The sequence below is a fragment of the Nyctibius grandis genome, chromosome 7 (assembly GCF_013368605.1).
Source record: "Nyctibius grandis isolate bNycGra1 chromosome 7, bNycGra1.pri, whole genome shotgun sequence".
Lineage (NCBI taxonomy): Eukaryota > Metazoa > Chordata > Aves > Nyctibiiformes > Nyctibiidae > Nyctibius > Nyctibius grandis.
In genome coordinates, this window is record NC_090664.1 from 54,495,537 (window position 1) to 54,514,675 (window position 19,139).

At 45.2% G+C, this 19,139-nt stretch overlaps 1 protein-coding gene across 2 annotated transcripts in view; it reads left to right on the forward strand.

Moving 5' to 3' along the window:
* PLCD1 (phospholipase C delta 1) overlaps positions 1-19,139 on the forward strand; it is a 56,304-nt gene that overhangs the window by 27,521 nt on the left and 9,644 nt on the right. For both annotated transcript variants that reach the window (XM_068405202.1, XM_068405201.1), the window contains exons 4-9: positions 4,031-4,160; positions 7,840-8,068; positions 9,190-9,391; positions 11,164-11,308; positions 12,365-12,514; positions 18,900-19,067. In XM_068405202.1, the coding sequence (XP_068261303.1) occupies positions 4,031-4,160; positions 7,840-8,068; positions 9,190-9,391; positions 11,164-11,308; positions 12,365-12,514; positions 18,900-19,067 (1,024 nt within the window). The remainder of the gene's footprint in view (positions 1-4,030; positions 4,161-7,839; positions 8,069-9,189; positions 9,392-11,163; positions 11,309-12,364; positions 12,515-18,899; positions 19,068-19,139) is intronic.

A 19,139-nucleotide genomic window follows, 5' to 3' on the forward strand; every position in this document is an offset into this window, starting at 1 on the left:
GACCAAGCTGGTGAAGGGTCTGGAGGGTATGACCTATGAGGAATGGCTGAGGGAGCTGGGTTATTTAGCCTGGAGAAGAGGAGGCTCAGAGGTGACCTTATTGCAGTCTACAACTACCTGAAGGGAGGTTGTAGCGGAGTGGGAGTCGGCCTCTTCTCCCAGGCAACTAGTGATAGGACAAGAGGACACAGCCTCAAGCTTCGCCAGGGGAGGTTCAGGTTAGACATTAGGAAGAATTTCTTCTCAGCAAGGGTCATTAGACATTGGAATGGGCTGCCCAGGGAGGTGGTGGAGCCACCATCTCTGGATGTGTTTAAGAAAAGACTGGACATGGCACTTAGTGCCATGATCTAGTTGACATGGTGGTGTCAGGGCAATGGTTGGACTCGATGATCCCAGAGGTCTCTTCCAACCTGATTGATTCTGTGATTCTGTGAATATATTGCTGAAAAACTTCCCCATAAGATTGCTAAGAGGGGAAAAACAACAATGACATTTGCAAGGGAAGAAGGCTGTAAATTTCCAGCATGGAAAAGTGCCTCTCTGTCTTTGGAAAGCAGAATCAAAGCTAAATAGGGTGGGTAGGCAAGCCGTATTTCTGGAAGAGTAATTACCGTGCAGTGCTGGCTTCCAATCTGGGATTGTCTCAGGCCGTTTAACGTAACCTGGAATTACAGAACAGCATGTTTTCTCATTTGAAATTTGATGAGGTTTAATTAAAGCCTGGGATTTTAAATTTAGTCTTTCTTCACTGGGTTTGCTTGGCAGCGTGTGCTTACTCAGATCTTCCTTAAACCTCAGAAGTGTTCTCCACATCTGTGAGCACAGAAGGGGAAGAATCAGTAGATAAGAAGTGTTGGGTCCCCTACCTGTCCCCCATGACTGGAGAACTGCCTTGCAGTGTGTCTTTTCCAGCCTCCAAAACCTTGCAAATCAAGTAAGGAATGTGCAAGATTTTGAAAACAAGTATTGAAAGCAAAAACCTTGCTAGTTTCAGGTGGGGTGTGTTCAGTTTATGATATGATGGAGTTGCCTGTGGTAGCAAGGGACTCAATTTAGTGTCTTATGTGTCCTTTACAGTCCTATATTCCTGCAAAGATAAAAATCCCACATGCTTGATGAGTACTTCTGATGTTCTTATACATACAGTACTGTTTTATTAAGCCTTAGATTCCACCCTGCCACAAGCTGGCATAGGTTATTTAACAAATATTACAGTTACGTGTGCAGGGAAGACTTTAGACCAGAAAATATAGGGGACTTTTCATTTGAGTAGTGTGGCACTGTCTCCTTTGATTCTGGGATTTATGTATGAGCTTTTCTTCTGGTTGGAAATCACTTACCAGAAGTTTTGCAGCATTTCTGTTCTGAGTACATGGGATATATGCCAGATAGTTTCAGCCACCCCTCTCTGGTTTCTAATAGAAAGCTGGTAGCCCTGGAGCTGGCAGGTCCTTTACAAACAAGACGCAGGAAGTATTTGGGCCTGGGTGGACTGGGAAAAAGCTGTTCCCATTCCTGTATACATCCGGAGAGAGAAGTATACAGGAATGGGAACAGCCTTTTCCCAGTCCACCCAGGCCCAAATAGGCACATAAGGTGAAAGGAATACCCACAACCAGGGCTGCAAAATGGCGTTTGTATCAGACTAGAAGAATTTCAGTTGAAGTGCTTAGTGCAGCCAGCTCCTCTAAGCTCTCTCAAACCTGAGGGTGTCCAGATGCATGGGGAGTCTGGGTGTTTTGTGGACTGAACACTGCTGTCTGCTGAAACAACAGGCTGAGGCCCAGTTGTCTGTAGTCTTCTTTTTCTCTTTTTGATGCTTGCCCTTGCAGTGAGAGGGCTGACTGTGTGCCTGTGGTCTTCGTGCGCTCTCTGATTTCACCATCTCTGAATGTGTTTAAGAAAAGACTGGCCATGGCACTTAGTGCCATGGTCTAGTTGACATGGCGGTGTCAGGGCAATGGTTGGACTTGATCCCAGAGGTCTCTTCCAACCTGATTGATTCTGTGATTCTGTGATACATTGCTCAGCCTCCCTGGAAGGTGTATAACAGGAAAGCATCCTCCATTCACAGGCAGGATCCTGCCATACTCTTTTGCAGATGCATTTGCTGCCCACATATTGCCTTCTAGAGTTGACTTTGGATATGTCCATGACCTCTGGGTGCTCATGATCAGTGGAAATGACTGCAGACTTTTAAAAAAAGGTAGTTTTTGCAGTGGTTAGAGCGAAAAGAGTAGTTTCTACACGTAGTCAGTGTTATCCAACCCTGCTGCTCACCTCTGACTGTGACAGACTGGATTTCCTCTTGGCTCACTAGAGTTGCACATTACTCCTGCCTGTTATTTTTAGGGAAGGCTGTGTAGGGGAGCTGAGGTGAGGGGCTCAGGTATGAATGGGTGGCACCACCGTTGGCACCATGTTGACATGCTGAACAGATGCTCTTGGAGCACAGCTGGTGCAGGGAGTTTTTTCCACTCTGGGGTGGATGGTGGTGTCCTCCCAGCAGATCATCCTCTGTATATGCGAGCTTCGTGACCCGAACTTGGTTTTCTGGGAAGAATCAGTTCAAGGAAGACCCTGGTTCAGGGCCTTGGAGTGTCCTTGGGAGCTGGGGAAACGTAGCCTCTCTTTATTTTGGTTTCTGTGTCTAAAGAAGGGGAATATTAGTATTACTAGTCTAAGAAGGATGTGGTGTGAGGTCATTGCTTAGTACCTGCCAAGATTTTTAAAGACAGAAAGTTCAACTTTCCAGGAGACAAACAATACTTCCAAACAGTTTACACATATCTCCATAGTTCAGAAATACTTGAATGCAGTGGTAGCTGTGGTGAACACTCTGTTTCAGGGTTATGTCTACAGCCCCTAAGGCTGTCAGTTAATGCCCTTTTTTGGGGTTATTTTGAAAGACCCAGTTACAATGTTATGGTACTATATGCCACAGCTGGTATTTGCTAATCCTGAGGGTTACTCTGCTTAACACCCAGATTGGGCATTTTTAAAAACATTTCTTTAGAATGAGTTTGAAGCGATGCTTCCTATGCAAGACATGGAAGGTTACGTTCGTGGAGATCAGGTTGTTACTTTGATCATTCTTCTATTGAAAAATAGGAGATTTTTTTCTGGATGACCTTTCCTATTTGACAGTAAAGCAAATTAGAGAGAGTCAGTTCCATGATGTAAAAGGCATGTTTTGTTGTTTAAAACTGCAAGGTATCTGTCTCAACTGTCTAACATTATTTTCCCAAGAGACTGAACAAACATGGGAGACCCAGTTCAAATTAACTAGCATCACATTAAGAAGCTCATTTTTCATAGCAATTACTCCAGATCCATAGATATACTAAAGTTATTACAAGCCAAGTTCTTGTGAACTATTATCGCAGTATTATACAGTAAAAGATCCTGTGCATTTCACAAGGGGAAGCCAAGACCCACAAAGTTTGGTTTGATTCTGCTCACAACAAAGTTCTTAAGACATATACGTAGAAATCCCTAAATAAATACAGAATCCGAAGGTGAGTAAAAAAATTTATATTAATGCTTCTTTTGGAGAATCTCTGTTCAGTGTTCACCTTGATTTACTGAGTATTGATCAAATCTGTAACAATGAGTTTACCAAGCTCCACTTGGGAGCTCTTTTCACCCTTCCACTATTCCCTTTTAGCAGTTTGGAGCAGAATGCACTCTCTGTCACAAAAGAGAAATCAGACTGATTCTGGCTGTGGCCAGAAACTCCTACAGGGTAAAGAGAGCTGATCTATCCTTGGCCAGATGGTGAAAAGCTTCTCCTGGGTCGTGTTCGCTTGTACTACAGCGCATTTTGCTTCTGCCAAAGAACCATTTTGCTCTTTCAGAGCAGAAGGTGAGATGGTGTAAGCTGTTCAGTGGTAGCATGCTGATTTACCGCAGCTGGAGAGGTGGTTCAGAGCCTTTAGAAGAGATTTCCCCCTCCACCATGGGCAGCAGAAAGGTGGTATTTAGGCTAGGCATTGACCTGGAAAGATTTCCTTACATCATCCTGCAGCTGGATTCATACCTGCCTGCGGAAAGCTGATAAAAACAAAGACAACAAGATGAGCTTGAAAGAGCTCAAGGACTTCCTGAAAGAAGTGAACATTGAAGTCGATGACTATCATGCCAAGAAGATTTTCCAGGTAATGACAGCAAGCAGATAAAGTATTTGCTGTTGGCTGGGGTCAAGGTGTCCCACAGCTTTCAGCTTTGGTTGGAGACCTGAGCTAAAGTGAACTCCTAGCATCTTTTCTTGTACCAAGGAAGGACTCTCAGTTTTTGGTGCTCAGCAGATTCCCACTAGCAACTAAGTTAGGCCAGCACAAGGCTTTTAATGAAGGTGTGTTAAGGTCTTTCTTTATCATTGATGCCAAATTTTGCCAGGATTCAGAGAAGATGAGATGCAAACATGGATAATGTGAGAAAAAGGGAAAAGCAAAGTTCAAGTGCACTGTGAGTCCCAGGTGTTTCAGGAGTTCTGTGTGCCACAACCACATGTCAATGCCTAAGTCTGGCTGACATTGGTTTGATTACAATTATGAACCCAGATCCTCACCTTCTCAGAGGAGGAGGGTGCAAAGTGTCAGCTGTAAACAAAAGAAAAATGCAAATTAGGAAAAAAACCTCCAAATTCATGATAGATACATAATATTGAACCCAGACCTGGACCAGCCTCTTTGATTTAATAGCCCAAGGCATATTTAGTCTGGTCAGGGACATACACTTCTAAATTCTCAAGATTTGGCTTGCTGGCTGAGCCTATCAGAACATACGAAAGGAATGAAAATGTCTCAGTTGTTAAGCTTTTGGTTTCTCTCTAAAGAATCCTTCCTGCTGAGGTGAGATAAAACATCTGGATAATTTCCAGGCTTCCATCCTGACCGAAGCAGGATTTGAATTCATGGGTGGGCAGTTTCAGAAATGCTTTTTCTGACGAGTGGTAAACATGTGGGTGGTTTTGGGCACCGGGAGGTTCTTCTGCTCCTGCCTGTAAGCACATAGCAGGGAAGGTTGGCAAGATCTCACTAGGGCCTTCCCCCAAAGGAGGTACAAGTTTCCTAATCCTTGCTTTATGAGGGTTTCTTTCTTTCTCTGGTAACTGCAAGAACTGGGGGACGGTCATCAGCAGATCTTAAAGAATTTCAGCTTGCAAAATCTTCCAGATGTAATGACCGCTCTGGCTGGCATATCCTATGCTTTATTCCCTGCTCAGGAAGACCGTGGAACAATAGCAATAAGGCTAGGATTCCTCTGATTGAGTCAGATGTCTCCAGTGCAGACACCTACATTGGAAGTAGTGACCAATGTTTACACTTCCTTTGCTGTCTGTACAGGTCAAGCCAATAATGGAGACCAGGGTGCGATTTACCTCGTCCTAAAGGATACATCTCACATATCAGATGAATCACTCCCTACATCTTCAAATATCAAACATCTGAAAAGCCACCCTTTTTTTTCAGGGACGCAGTCTCCTCTTCATTCAATGAACCTCTTGCTATTGCAAGGGAGCTCTAGGAGTGGAAACTTGATGAAGTTCAATTCTTTTTTTGCTTAAGGACTCCAAGTAATTACTGAACCTTGATTCAACCCATCTAAATGCAGGCAGCTAGGTGAAGTACCTTCATTAGGCATGTAATTGTTGTAAGTTTCCTGTATAGCCACTGGAAAGAGAGGCACTTGGGAGGTTAATTCAGATATCTTGTGGGCTGAATTGCCTCCAGGAAGAGTCTGTCTTCCTCCTAAAGCAATTACATTTTCAGTTTACATACTACCGCAACTTAGATGGACTGAGAGACATTACGGCATATTAAAAGGGTGATCTTTTCGGTCCTAGTGAGTTTTTCTTCCTTTAGTCACAGGAAGCAACAGTGACCAAGGATTCAAGAGAGAGCTACAGGGCACGTCCTCACATTATTCTTGCTTTTCGTCACATAACTCTGTGTCCACATCTAGGTTTTAGACACACCTGAGTAAGACATATGCAATGCAACCAGGAACTGTGCAAAGCTCCTCTAATTGCTCACTTCATTTCAACCTGAATATTCATTCTGGTGCATCAAAAAAGTTCTGACTTTTTCTGGCAGGCCAAGGTTCATTCAGAACTCATGGTTCATTATCCATACAAGTGAGGTAAAGCACAGTATTTTGGGTTGAGATTCTCTTTCTAATTTGCAGCTCTTGTAGCCCAAACAGAAGGAGCTCACTTTTATACTGTGCATCTGATCTGTCCTGGATTATGACTGATGCCAATGCCATTGTCCTATTTCTATCGCAACCTTCAATGGCCACTAATGAACAAACTTCCCAAGGCACATCACGAATAATGCCACTTTTCTAGAAGTAACATCATGTCATTTTCCCTGTTGCCTCTTAAAAAAAAGAATGTCTGTCATTCATGGCATCCCTGCAGTCTCTGCCAGTTGGTTTCCCTCTTTATATTTGTTTTTTCAATTGCTAAGCATCATGCTCGGCTTAGCTTATGACATCTGCCAAAGCCACAGCACAGGATCATAGATGTAGAAGGCAGCAAGGACAAAACAGTTCCCGGACTGCTCAAACCTAATTTGAAGGTGTCTGTAGTACTGAGCATTTCACAGGTTGTCCCATCCCTGAGATGAGATTCTGTGATTCTATGATGAGCCTATAGCTTCTACCCAACAGATTCTGAAGTCAGGACAAGTTGAACTTTTGGCTATTGGTTCAGTTTGTGAAATGCTGTGCATCATGATAATTTTATTTGGCTTTATATGTGCACCATAAAAAGATAGTGAAGGACTCCAGTGGAGGGTTTGTAGGGGATGAATGTCCCTCATTATCATCTTGCTTGGGGCACTGCCAAAGCCACCGTGGCCATCACTGAGATCATTAGCATGATCAGAGTTAGGTTGAGATTAGTATGATGACTGGTTAAACTGAGACATGCATTTTGGTCACAAAACCCAGGACAATAGCTCTATCTGTCATAAGGGATCAAAGACAGAAAGCAATTTAATTCCTATGTTTTGACATGTTATCATACATCAGCTAAGCTGTAGTAACTGATAGCAACTTGTCCATAGCAAGGGTGAAATGAAAAGCACCACAACCTCCTCTGAGCGGCCTGGGGCACACTTTCTGTTCCAAGTTCAGGCCTGAAGAAGAGAAGTTCTTAGGCCAAAGACTAAGTAAGGCAAGTCATGTCCTGCAGGGGTTTTGGCGTCCATGCCAAAAATGAGATTTTTGAGACGTACCTGCAATGTAAGATGTGAGTGTGCTGTATGAGATGAGGGCACCACTTTTAAGGATCTGTTTGTTTGTTTTAGATATTGGGGGAGAGGGAATCATCATAATAGCAGAACGTTAACTAGAAGTGGGTTGATTGCTGAAATTTGCAGGGAAAAACACTTGGAAGCGGGGGGTGTGTGTGTATATATATATATATATGTAGTTTAAGATGCATTGAGTTGATTGTTTCCCTATATTCCTCCACCTCTTGAGATCAAGAGGTACATTTCTCTTAAGCCTTGATTTGTACTTAGATTGTCAGGAGCTGTCCTTTTAACTTACGGTTTGCACAGTACACAGTGCAGTGGAGCTCAAGGCCATGCCTGGTGCTTTTCGGCACACTGATAATATGAGTAAATAATAATCATTGTAACTGTTATATGACTGTTGGCCTTGTCAATGAGAACCATTGTCATTGACCAAGTGTTTCTCATTCACTGGCCAGTAACCCTTTCCAATTATTTTGTGTTCTGCGTTGTGTAGCCCTGGTGCAGATTACGGCTGGCATATGCCAGAAGGAAAGAAGGTTTTCACTCCTTCTCCTCTCTACGTTTACAGCACTGTGACAAGTCCAAAACAGAGGCTCTGGAGGATGATGAGATAGAGGAATTTTACAAGATACTGACAGAGAGGAAGGAAATAGACAAGATCTTCCAAAAGTACTCAGATGCAGAAGGGTTTATGTCCTGCCAGAACCTTGTGAGGTTCCTCTATGAGACTCAGCAAGAAGAAGATGCTGTTGTTGCTGCCCCTGCCTTAATTCAGAGATATGAGCCCAATGAAAGAGGTAGGTTGGAAACCCTGGATGGTTTGGTTCAACTATGGCTGATGAACTATGAATTACTTTGCTGCTGCTTTCTTCTGCAGCCATGTGTCATTTTTCTCCTTGCAGCTGGTTCTAAAACACCAGTCTTCTAGGGGAACGTTAGCAGCTCTAGTAGAGGAGGGCACAGGAGAGCCTAGGAAATATTTCTCTTCGATTTTGACTTGGGTACACCAAGCAGCTAGAGAGGGACTGATATAGAGTTGGCTAGAGGGTGATGAAATTCCTGAGGGAAGGGCTCTGATGGCTTATTCAAATGTCAAGACCTCATGTGGCTTTGCAAGGTTAAGAACGTAGCAATATTTCTGTTCTCCACAAGCGGGAATGGAGGCAGATGTTTTTGAATGTGGGCATCTGAAAAGTCACTGGATGATGAGATCTCCGAGTAGAGGGCCAAGAAGGTGACAGCTGTTTAGGAGACCAATCACAGAACTGTCTTTCTGCTCAGAAATTAAGTGAATCATCAGTCTGGAGCACCTTGGAGGACATGTTCAAGAAACAAACACAGGATCATAGGCTGTTTTTGCACTATCCTGGTATACCTTCAGGAGAGGGACAATGCTTTGCAGATGTCAGACTTGGGGATTAGACTGAGATCTAGCTCAGTCCCTCAAGATGGGGAGATCTCGATTTCTCCCCAGAGTTGGGTAATTTGCATTTACTCTTTGCAAATCACGTATTCTTTGGATAATCTAGACAGGATTTATCTGGCTATGTTTAGACATCTGACAACTTCTCTGTGTTGGCATGAAGCAAGGTTGAAGTGCTCAAATGGAGATTTTTAACTGTAAATCTCTAGAGACAGGTGAGGTAAGTGCCGTCTTTGACACTGTTAAGGTTTTATCAAGGACAGTATGTGTTGTAAAAAGCCATGCTTGTGAAGGGGTTTTAAAAGCATTTTCAGGCAGATGAAGCTGTCATCATCTTCTGAACAGCATCAATATCTTTACTATTAGTTGAATGCCTAGGGAGCACATTTTGCCTTTGAGATCCTCTGGAGAGCAGTAGGCATCATGGTGAAGATGATGGCACAACCTGATGGTGTCAGATTTTCAGTATGGGGTTTCTGTCTATTTATCTGGCAGCCAAGAGGGGTAACGCCATGACCAAAGATGGTTTCCTGATGTACCTGCTGTCCGATGATGGGAATATATTCAACTCCTCCCACCGTAAAGTTTACCAGGATATGACTCAACCTCTCAGTCACTACTTCGTGTCATCCTCACACAACACCTATCTTATGGAAGACCAGCTCACAGGTCCAAGCAGCACAGAAGCCTATATCAGGTAATGTATGTGTGTGTGTGAGAGGTTGACCTCTTTCTTACAGAAGACATAGGGTGCATCTATACTGCTAGATGCAGGAGAACGAAGAAACAATCTCCCACCTTGAGACCAGGCAATATGAACTGGCCCATGTTCACATCAGGGTGAGCTGTTTCTAAACCAGGTTGGCCATGCCCTTCTTTTCATAACACTTTGACCTGGGTCTCTGCTGGGCCCCATGTGGTGTCCACCTGACTGTAAGATGTATAATTACTACATTTGGGAGTAGTTTAAAATATCTGCAATCATGTTGAGGCTGGATTGCAACCCTCTAGAATGGGGTTTTCAAAGCATAGTGCTGAAGGGGGTATATTGCATTCCCCAGAATATGGCATGAGAGAGTGCAAGAAGCTTACAAGGTGCAAAGATTTCTGGGATAGAGCTGCAGGACTGTATAGGGACTGGAAGGAGCCAAAATGATGCATGCTGTCATGATGTTTATGATCTGCACTGCCTTCTGGGAGTAGCCCCTGGCATGGACTATCCCTAGAAGCATGCTGGGGTTTATTTTGGAGAGACCTAGTTGGAGCAGTCCAAAAAAAGAGGTACAATGTGAGCTAATGAAGCAGCATGGGTGATCAGGAAACTTATGCCCAGTGCCTCTTTATCAGCTCAGGTGCTCCCACAGCATCCCTGGACAGAACATTAGGAGTTGCCTACTTCTGCCTTTAACAATGACCTCTGTCTGATGTCTCATGGTCAGATGTTTGCAGTAGCCTTTACTAACTTGCACAACCACCTTACATTTCTTCTGCTATGACCTGTACTTTTATGAAATGAGACCATGTTTCCTTATAAGTCAGCCAAGCACTGCAATTCTATCTTTGTTTATTACTTATCTGATTCTCAGGGAGCAATGACTGACTAGAGTCACAAGCTCAGACAAGTAGAGAGTGAAATCTGGCACAAGGTGCTTTTCAGTAGCTGTTTGAATTCCTCTTACAGTATCTTAAAATTACAGAATTATGTTTTGATTGTAAAAAAACCCCCATGATTCTTAATGCGATGAGTTAAAAGAGTTGTGTTATCTGAAACGTATAGGGAGTTACTGTAAAAGAAAGAGACGAGATCACCTCCTAGACAGATAAGTCTGTACAGGGGGAACCTACATTTGAAAGTAAATTAAAATGAAAGTATGGATATGTAGAGGTGGGAGTTCTGAGTGGAAATTCAGTCTGTAGACTTAGTTTGGGAAACTGGCCCTCAGCAGTCTCGCCAGCTATGGTGGAGTTCCCACAGCTTCCTCCCTGACAGCTCTGAGGATTCATCTCTCATGTCTTATCAGATCTAGATGATGAAGTCATATAATCCAGGCTTTGTGGCCTGGTTTCTAAGGCTGACTGTCTTACTGTCTTTCTTCCAATGCAGCCACTCTTGATCTTCTCTTCACCATCTTTGGGAAAAGACTTGGGGCACAGTCATGAGTGTCCTTTCTCATCTGACACTCACTATGACTTCTTCTTTGGATAATTCTTACCTTGGACTTTCACTACGTCCTTTCTCAGATCCCACTGTGCTTTCCTTGCTCAACCTTGAGCTCTCTTTGCTGAGTCTGAGCTCTCCTGATCCCATCCTTTCTCCATCTGCTTTCCTGTTTTTCCAAGCTCCTCTTTTCTCCCTTGCTCCCTGAACTTCCCATCAGCCTTCCCAGGCAATACCTGTGCCTGATGCACTCTCATTTTGAGACAGAGCAGAAGGTTTAGAACCCAACCAGGTCCCTTCTTTGTTTCCAGAGCCCTCACCAAAGGCTGCCGATGTGTGGAACTGGACTGCTGGGATGGCCCTAACTCGGAGCCCATCATTTATCATGGCTACACTCTCACCTCCAAGATCCTCTTCAGCGATGTCATTAAGGCCATCAAGAACTATGCTTTCAAAGTAAGGATGAGGGAGCCTCTAAGATTTCTCATACTGCACAACCCAAGACTGATAGTAGGTCTCTGCCCTCCCACCAGAGACCATAAACAGTGAAGACTTCACCTTAGCATTTCCCATGGGTACAAGATGTGTCCTTCTCTCTGGGCATCCATGTTCTGCTTTCTGCAGAGATCCATTCCTGGGAGTTGCTGGATAGGCAGGGCACTATCTGAGGATGAGTTTGAATCTATACCAGTACATCTGCATCCTAGACCCCACTGCAATGAAAATAATCCCCAGTATCTTGAGCATACCTGGTGGAAAAAGCAAACAATCCCATGATTTGTGTGGCTTTCATGTCTCAAGGTCCATTCCTAGTTTAGAGGAACCCATGTGCATGTGTTTTGGAGGGACTGATGCGAAGGACTACTTCTACTCTGCTTTAAAATGAATGAGTAGGTCTGGAGTCTTCTATGGCAGTGCTGGGCCAGCAGCCCTTAGAAAACCTTGGGTCTGTCCAGACTCACTGGGCTTCCTGCTATTTTCCTTCAGTGCACTAGTATCAAGTTTTGTTTGGGGCTATAAAGCAGTGACAACGACAATGCCTTCAGCACACAAAATGACTAGGGTGGGCCACAGGAAACCAGATCAGGTCTATGCACAAATGGAGGAAGGATTCATGTCACCTAAGGATTTGAGCAAACCCAGTGATTTCAAAGCCTCCCTTCCCAGTCCTTCCTCTGAGGTAGGAAGGTTCTCTGATCCACAGTGCAAGTGGAGAATGGAGGCACAGGGAGCTTCATCAAAGTGCCCCAGCAAATCTGTGGGAGGCATCCTGACCCAGCCTGGTGCCCTGTCCACTGGATCATCATCTCTGTAAGGCATCAGCAGAGATATGAGTAGCTACTGCACAGTTAAATTTGCCTATTTGTAACAAATCCTCATTTTAGCAGAATACTAGACCCTACTGTTGACACGTTTATTTCCAGATAAAACAGCACTGGAGTTTATATCAATTGCTATCGACTGGTGAAATTGCAGAGTTCACTGATGATGTATGTTGCTGTCTTGTTCTAGACCTCGCCATACCCTGTCATCATCTCCCTGGAGAACCACTGCAGCGTTGACCAGCAGAAGGTCATGGCTCAGCACATGACGACGATCCTGCAGGACATGCTCTTGGTAGCCCCAGTCGATGGAAACAAATCCCAATTCCCCTCCCCAGAGGTAAGCAAGGCCACTCTAGCACTTTCTGCCTTCTCAGGGTGGGACAAGAGAGAGATCTGTCTTCTTGCTGGGTGCCAAGTAGTGGACAATATGCCTGAGGACTGGTGGGAACTGCACTTGCTGAGGAACAGAGACTGTCTGTGGGCAGTGGTAGAATAAGAAATAAGAGTATCTAGAAGTAGCCTGTGCATAGCAAGCACAAAACTCCCTGTTGCTCCTTGTTTTTTGTCTAAGATCTCAGAGGAGACATCCCTGCAGGACTGAGGACATTCCTGGTCTGTTTATCAAGGCCAGGGAATGTCCTTCATCCCTTGAGGAGGTTGCTTTTCTGGCTTATCCCAGAGGAGCTGAACCCTGAGGGACTGTCTTATGTCTGGTCCCCACACCCCAAAGCTGAATATGACCGTCTTCAGGCTAATCCTCTGAAGCAATATTAGGTTGCTGCATATGCAAGGAAGATTAGCACCACACGGAGTGACTACAAGGTGTCTCTGTGTTTTTAATCCAGCAAGATTGTACACTGCCTGATTTCATGGTAGGTGAGATGTTTTGCTCTGTGCTGAGTGATGTACCATGCACTCCCCTCCACCTTGGGTGCTCTACTGTGGAGATCCAGACTGCTGGTTAGGAAGCCATGAGGGCTGGAAGGACAGCTGTGATTGCCTGCCCCTCAAAACTCAAGGGGAGAACCAGTACAGGTAGCCTAAAACTGTATCAAGCACGAAGTGTCCTCCCACTGAGAATGGAGATGTCCATGGAGGACAAGGGGAGGCAGGAGGCTGCATAGAGATGTCCCTTTGATTCCCATGAATCAGGGCAGCCATGAATCTGGGAGCTGAGCTCGGGCCCTGCAGGGGGAAGATGTATAGCTCTCAACAGTGGACTGCCACTATAAAATCATTAGCTGACAATCAGAAAAAATTGGACATGGAATCTTGATATGAAAAAAAAGTTTCCAAAACAGAAGCCAAAATGAAACATTCATCTGCTTCCACCCTTTGGGTTTGTGTTTTCTTTCTTTTCTCTTAAGCACTTTGCAGAAACAGAATTCTATGTGGACAGCTGCAGTCCCCTTTAAATTGCATTTCTTTGCTAAAGAAATCATTTGCCAAAAATTGGATGAGCATGCCTAGCCAGAGCTGGAAGGAATTTGTGGGTGGGATAAAACTGGCAGTCAGCAGGGGAGAAAGGAGAGGAAAACGATCCACCCAAAATATCTTCTATATTTGTTCTCCCTCTCCCTTTCTCTCTTTTCCCTTTCTGACTTTCCCCTTTTGTTTGGGAGTGTCATGCCTCGCTTGATACAATGCCTAGCACAGAGGGAAGCTGATCTGGGTTCGTCCCTAGGCTCCAGTGCAATAAATCAGGATGAATCATAATTTTTAATGCTGCTGCTGCTTCAGCAGGACCTTTGCACTGGCACAGACAAGGTGCCTTCATTTAAGAAGTGGCTCTCCCAGGGTGAGGATACACCCAACATGGAGACAGGTCTCTTTTGGCCTTAGTAACCAGCTGTTACTGAGTTGGAAAAATCAAAGGCTTCAGTGTCACCTCCTGGCTTGCTATTTATGCCTGGTGCAGGATCGGGAAAGCTGCTGATGGCTTTTCAAAACACTGCCTTGTGACCAGAGGAATGATATGAAGACAGAAAGGAGAAACACCAGGGGAAGAAATGTGTGATGTGAGTGTAAGGGAATGACCCCAGATTCCCAAAGATGCTTTTCCCGTTCCTGTGCTCATCTAACCTCCTGCTCCGATTGTCCAGACCGACACGTGTTCCCAGATGGAACTAGAGAGCCCGTATCTACCTTAGTGAATGGATTTGGGCTGATGTGCTCCATTGGAGGGACTGATCCATTTAGCTTAAAGGGAGAAAAATTGCCAATGTAGCAAAACCTATCTTTTTCCCTCTAGTACTTTTCCTCTGCCTTTCTGCTATGTGAACTAGGACAGTGCAAGGGACAGGCAGGGGACTCTACCATCCCACACCTCTGCTGTGCCACCAACAGTCCCATCAGTCACATCCATTACTGTGTCCAGTCCCCCCATTTGACATCACTTTGGGCCATGCAGCTCAGGAACCACTTCCAGTATAGCAGTGCAATACAGGGCTCAGCACAACTAGTGTCAGTAGCCGGGCAGCTGACATGCTCTGCCCTGTGCTCATGGCAAGGCAGAAAATGCCTCTAGATTTGTCTCAGCTTAGTCCAGACCATGTTCAGTCACAGGTCTCTTAAGTCAGCAATGGACCCTGGGAGCTGTCTGCCCGGGAGGGTTGCTTTTGCACCATACACTCAGCATGAATATGGTGCCTTATGCCTAAATCCACATCTATGTCTTCCTCCAAGGTAGGCTCAGCTTGTGTCAGCCTTGTCTGCAGTGCATCTTCTTGGCTGAAGTTCTTGAGCTGAGTTTCCCTCAAATCTCTCAAAACCTCCTTTGATAATGTGTTTCTTCCCCTTTTCTGGAGACTCTCTTCATCCTGTGGTGCTGCTCATTGTTAAACACTGCAGCACTTCAGTTTACAACTATGCTGAAAGACATACATGATGGAGATGTGATATCAATCAGTGCATCTGGTCTGCACATCTCATTATGAATGTGAACATGTTAATCTTCACAGCTCAGAAATCTGGGGAGATGGGTATCTTCATCCAGAGAGTGGGATGTGAGGTGGCAGTGCACAGACCCTGTATATCCATGTATGTGAGCACTTCACTTTGGGCTCCTTTGAGAACTAGTTAATACAGCCGGGGGAGTTGGAGGTGTGGCCCACCTCCTCGTAAGTGTTTGTCCAAATAGACAAGAAGAAACACACCCTGGGAATATTTAATTCTCTCTGTTGACTCTAAAGAAGGTGTTGAAGGCACAGAAAGTTTGATGAGGTGGATCAATTTACAAATCTTCCACTTCCACTGAGAGGAAAACTGGAAATCAGACCTTGTCATGGGTTTCAGGTTGCTAATAGGGGCAAGAAACTTTCAGGCAGGATAAACGTGTGTATGTAGATGTTTTAAAATCCTCTGCTCTTTACAGCTTTGCTCCTTCTGATAAAATGAACAGTGCTTTCATTTAAGATGGTTGCCGTGTCCCAATTCACAGACTCCCAAAGGAAGCAAAGCCATGTGTCAGAACCATTTCATTTGCAGAGCTGAGCTCATTCAGCACGCAGTAGAAAAGGTGGGAGAGCAGGGGAGCTCCACCTGTGGAGAACTAAGGCAATGTGTTTTACAGGGCACATGAGGAAGGGAAAGAGTTGCACCTCTTCCAGCAGCCACTCCACTGTATTTTCTCAGTAGAGTCCAGTGTTCTTGTAGCCTTTCCCATTTTCTTAAGTTGTATTCAACCTTGGGCTTGTCACAGGCAGTTGGAATAGCTTTATGGTCTACTTAGAGAATGTTTATCGAGTATTTCAGCTAACACTTCTTCCTAAGACAAGGGATCTGCTCAACGGAGCTCAACTGATGAGCTGAGTTTCTTTCACCTCAGGCTAGAAATACTTAATATCACATGAAGGGGAACCAAGAGAGATGGAACAAGTGTGTGTGTGTGCTTGTCTCTGTGTGTATCAGCTTATTTAAAAACTTGTTAAAGAAGATAAGCACTCAGATTTTGGACTTTGCTTCCTAGCACCCATATTAAATGATGTAAGACAACGTTTGGGACGGGCATCTTCTGCAGGGTGGATTCAGTGCAATGCTACTCTAGAACAGCATCTTCTGCAGGAAATGGAGATGAAAATGCTCTGTTTTGGGGTGAATCTCACCCCTCATTGTGGACCAATAAGCTAACGGATCGCTTCTGGAGTTAGGTGGCACATGGACTGCTCTCCCTCATAGGCACGGTGGAAGTCACCTGCACAGGGGGATGCTAAACCTCTGCAATGCAACAGGACTCCAGAAGGACTCTTAGATTTCAAGGCCAAAAGGAGACCACCATAACTGCCCTACAGAGAGTCTTGTATAACACAGGTTGGGCTGACCATTGTCCCTGTGCCCATGGGGAGCATCTGCAGCATATCCAAGGTTTCCCAGAGTAACCACAGTCTAGACAGTATAACAGTAGCACCAAGGACGCACTGCTGGCAGCCCTGGTATGGGATGTGGTGAGGAGATGAGGTGGAGGACACATTGCTGTGCCTTCACTGCTGATGTTATTCAGCTATCTAGGATGGGTCTGTGCCAGAAATTACACCTCTCACTTGCTGGACAGGCTGTCCTGAACTGGACGACCTTCAAATGGGCTAGTAGCACTACTGGTAATTAAGAATCAAGCAACCAGCCCCAAATACCTTATCCCTAGTTCTCTACTGTTGAGCTGTGAGATGAGGTGGTAAGGTTTCTTAGGGGACATTAGAAAGCAGAGGCAGATAATAGCATATTATATAGCAGGATGCTATCTGCAGCCTGCAAAGGCCAAGAGAGACTCCTCTGCTTCCCTCCCCGCTGTCCCCAGTGCAACCCCTCCAGGCTTGTCCGTTCGAAGTATTGACAGGAGCATAGAAACTCATGCAGAGCTGGATTTCACCTTCTACCAGTGGGTGTTGTGGAAGGACAAGGAAGAGCTGGATGTTGAGCACAGGAGGGTGGTTAGAGACATGTGAGCAGCAGACTGAAGTGAGACTCTGAAGATGACCCGACTCACCTCCCTGCCATGGATGTGAAGAAGCAGGTCACAGCTTTTCCTGTAAGATGGCTGAGGGTCTGGGAGCATGGAGGATGGTCTGGGGATGGGGAGGAAGATACTGCTATGCTCTGACTGCTCCTTTGGGCCTTTTATTCCCAGTAACTGTACTTTCCTTCCAGCTGCCCTTATGTAGCTTTTGAGTGACAGGGAAAGTGTCCCAATGTAAACAGATCATTTGTGGTAGCTGAAGAAAAGTGCTCTTGGCTGCTGCCTCGGGTGCCAGCATCAAATTTCAGCTCAAATCAAGCTTCATCCACAGCTTAGCTGGGTGGTGGTGAGGAGTTGGGCGGGTCTCTGTGAAGACGTGGTGCAATTTTCTTGCACCCACAAAGAGGGAACAGTGTTCTTTCAAAATGCCTGTGTTGCTTTATAAAATCCCCTTGGTTTTCCACAGTCCTGTCATTTGAAAACGCTGCTTTTGCTGTTGTGGAAAGGGCAAATACCGGGTGCCACTGAGAGGGGGGAGACATCCTACTCGGAGTGAGGGGTTGTGTTGGCTAATTCTGAGATTGCATTTTTCTGGAACAACTAGCACCCTCCAAAGCCAGGACTGTGGAACACATCCATGTGGCAGCAAATCTCCCAGTGACTTCACTGCAAGCTGCAGGATCTAGGGGTGCTCCTGGGCTGAATTATCTGATTTTGTAGCATAATCCACTCACTTGGAGATTGCACCCAGGTAGTCATTTTCTCACTACTGCTCCCTGCTTCCAACATCCCTGCTGCCTTGTTTGGGTTCAGAGTCAGCCCTCTCGAGGCTTCAGCCTTCCTCCCATGGTCAGATCTTGCACAAGAGATACATCAGTGGTGTGGTGGTCTGCGAGCAACCATGCACTGTTAATGTGTTCCTTCACCTGAGGTTTTATGAGTTGATTCAGCACAAGAAATGTGCTCCTTGGATAAGCTCAGCAGCCAACTGTGTTACATTGGCACATGCTGCTGGTTATCATTGGTGGTGTACCATGGTAGCAGTTGCAGGATAAGTTCTTTCAGAAGAGGAGGTATCTTTGGGAAAGGCTTGGGAACTCTTCCTTAGGCTGTCAGCACCCAAAGATTTCACCTGCAAGATCCCTTACATATTAAAATCCCGTGTCTGCTATGCATGAGGTACCTGTCCAGAAGTTAATGGACCTCTCTCCCCATTAAAGGGTCTAGCGGAGCAGAGGGCTGCACTGCTTCAGTCCCTGCATGGATCTCATACTGTTTCCCAAGTTGTGTGTGTGTTTATAACCATACATTGCAGAGACCTGGGTAGATTAAATAACAGGGCCATGCAGAGGGGCAGAAACAGTGCCACAAACAGCTCCTGTGAGCTCTGACCTCCAGCCTTGGCCTTGTTTGCTGAGCCACATTCAGCTTTGAAAAGAATAGTGTGTTTTTATTGCCTCTAACAGCACAAGAGTTTAAGTTGTCTAGTTGAGGGGACGGACAGCTCTGTATCAGATGGGAATCAGTGGGCTCTCTGGGGTGTTCAGACTCATGGCTTGTGGTCTCAGACACTGGCCAGAGGCAGGGCAAGGCCTCAGTGGAAAAACAGACTTATTTTTTATTTGTATCTATTGATAATAACCAGTGACTGATGCAACTCTAAAAGGTCCTGGCCCTGGTTGCAGCTGAGGAGCTGTTATATCCTTGCTCCTTCAGGCAGGACAGAATCTTTTCTAATCACCAGCTATTTTGTCCACTTTTCCTTGTGCAGCAATTGAAAGGGAAGGTCCTTGTGAAAGGCAAGAAGCTGAGCAGGCAGGAGGACCCCACCGGAACAAATGGGAACAACAACCTGGAGGCTGAGGATGTCTCTGATGAAGACGAAGCAGCTGAAATGGAAGATGAATCTGTAAAGACCGAGATACAGCAGAAGGGGAAGGTAAGTAAAAGAAGTAACTGAGTCCTGAAATGGGGCAGACCTGAAGAGACAGAAAAGCTATAAACTAGATTT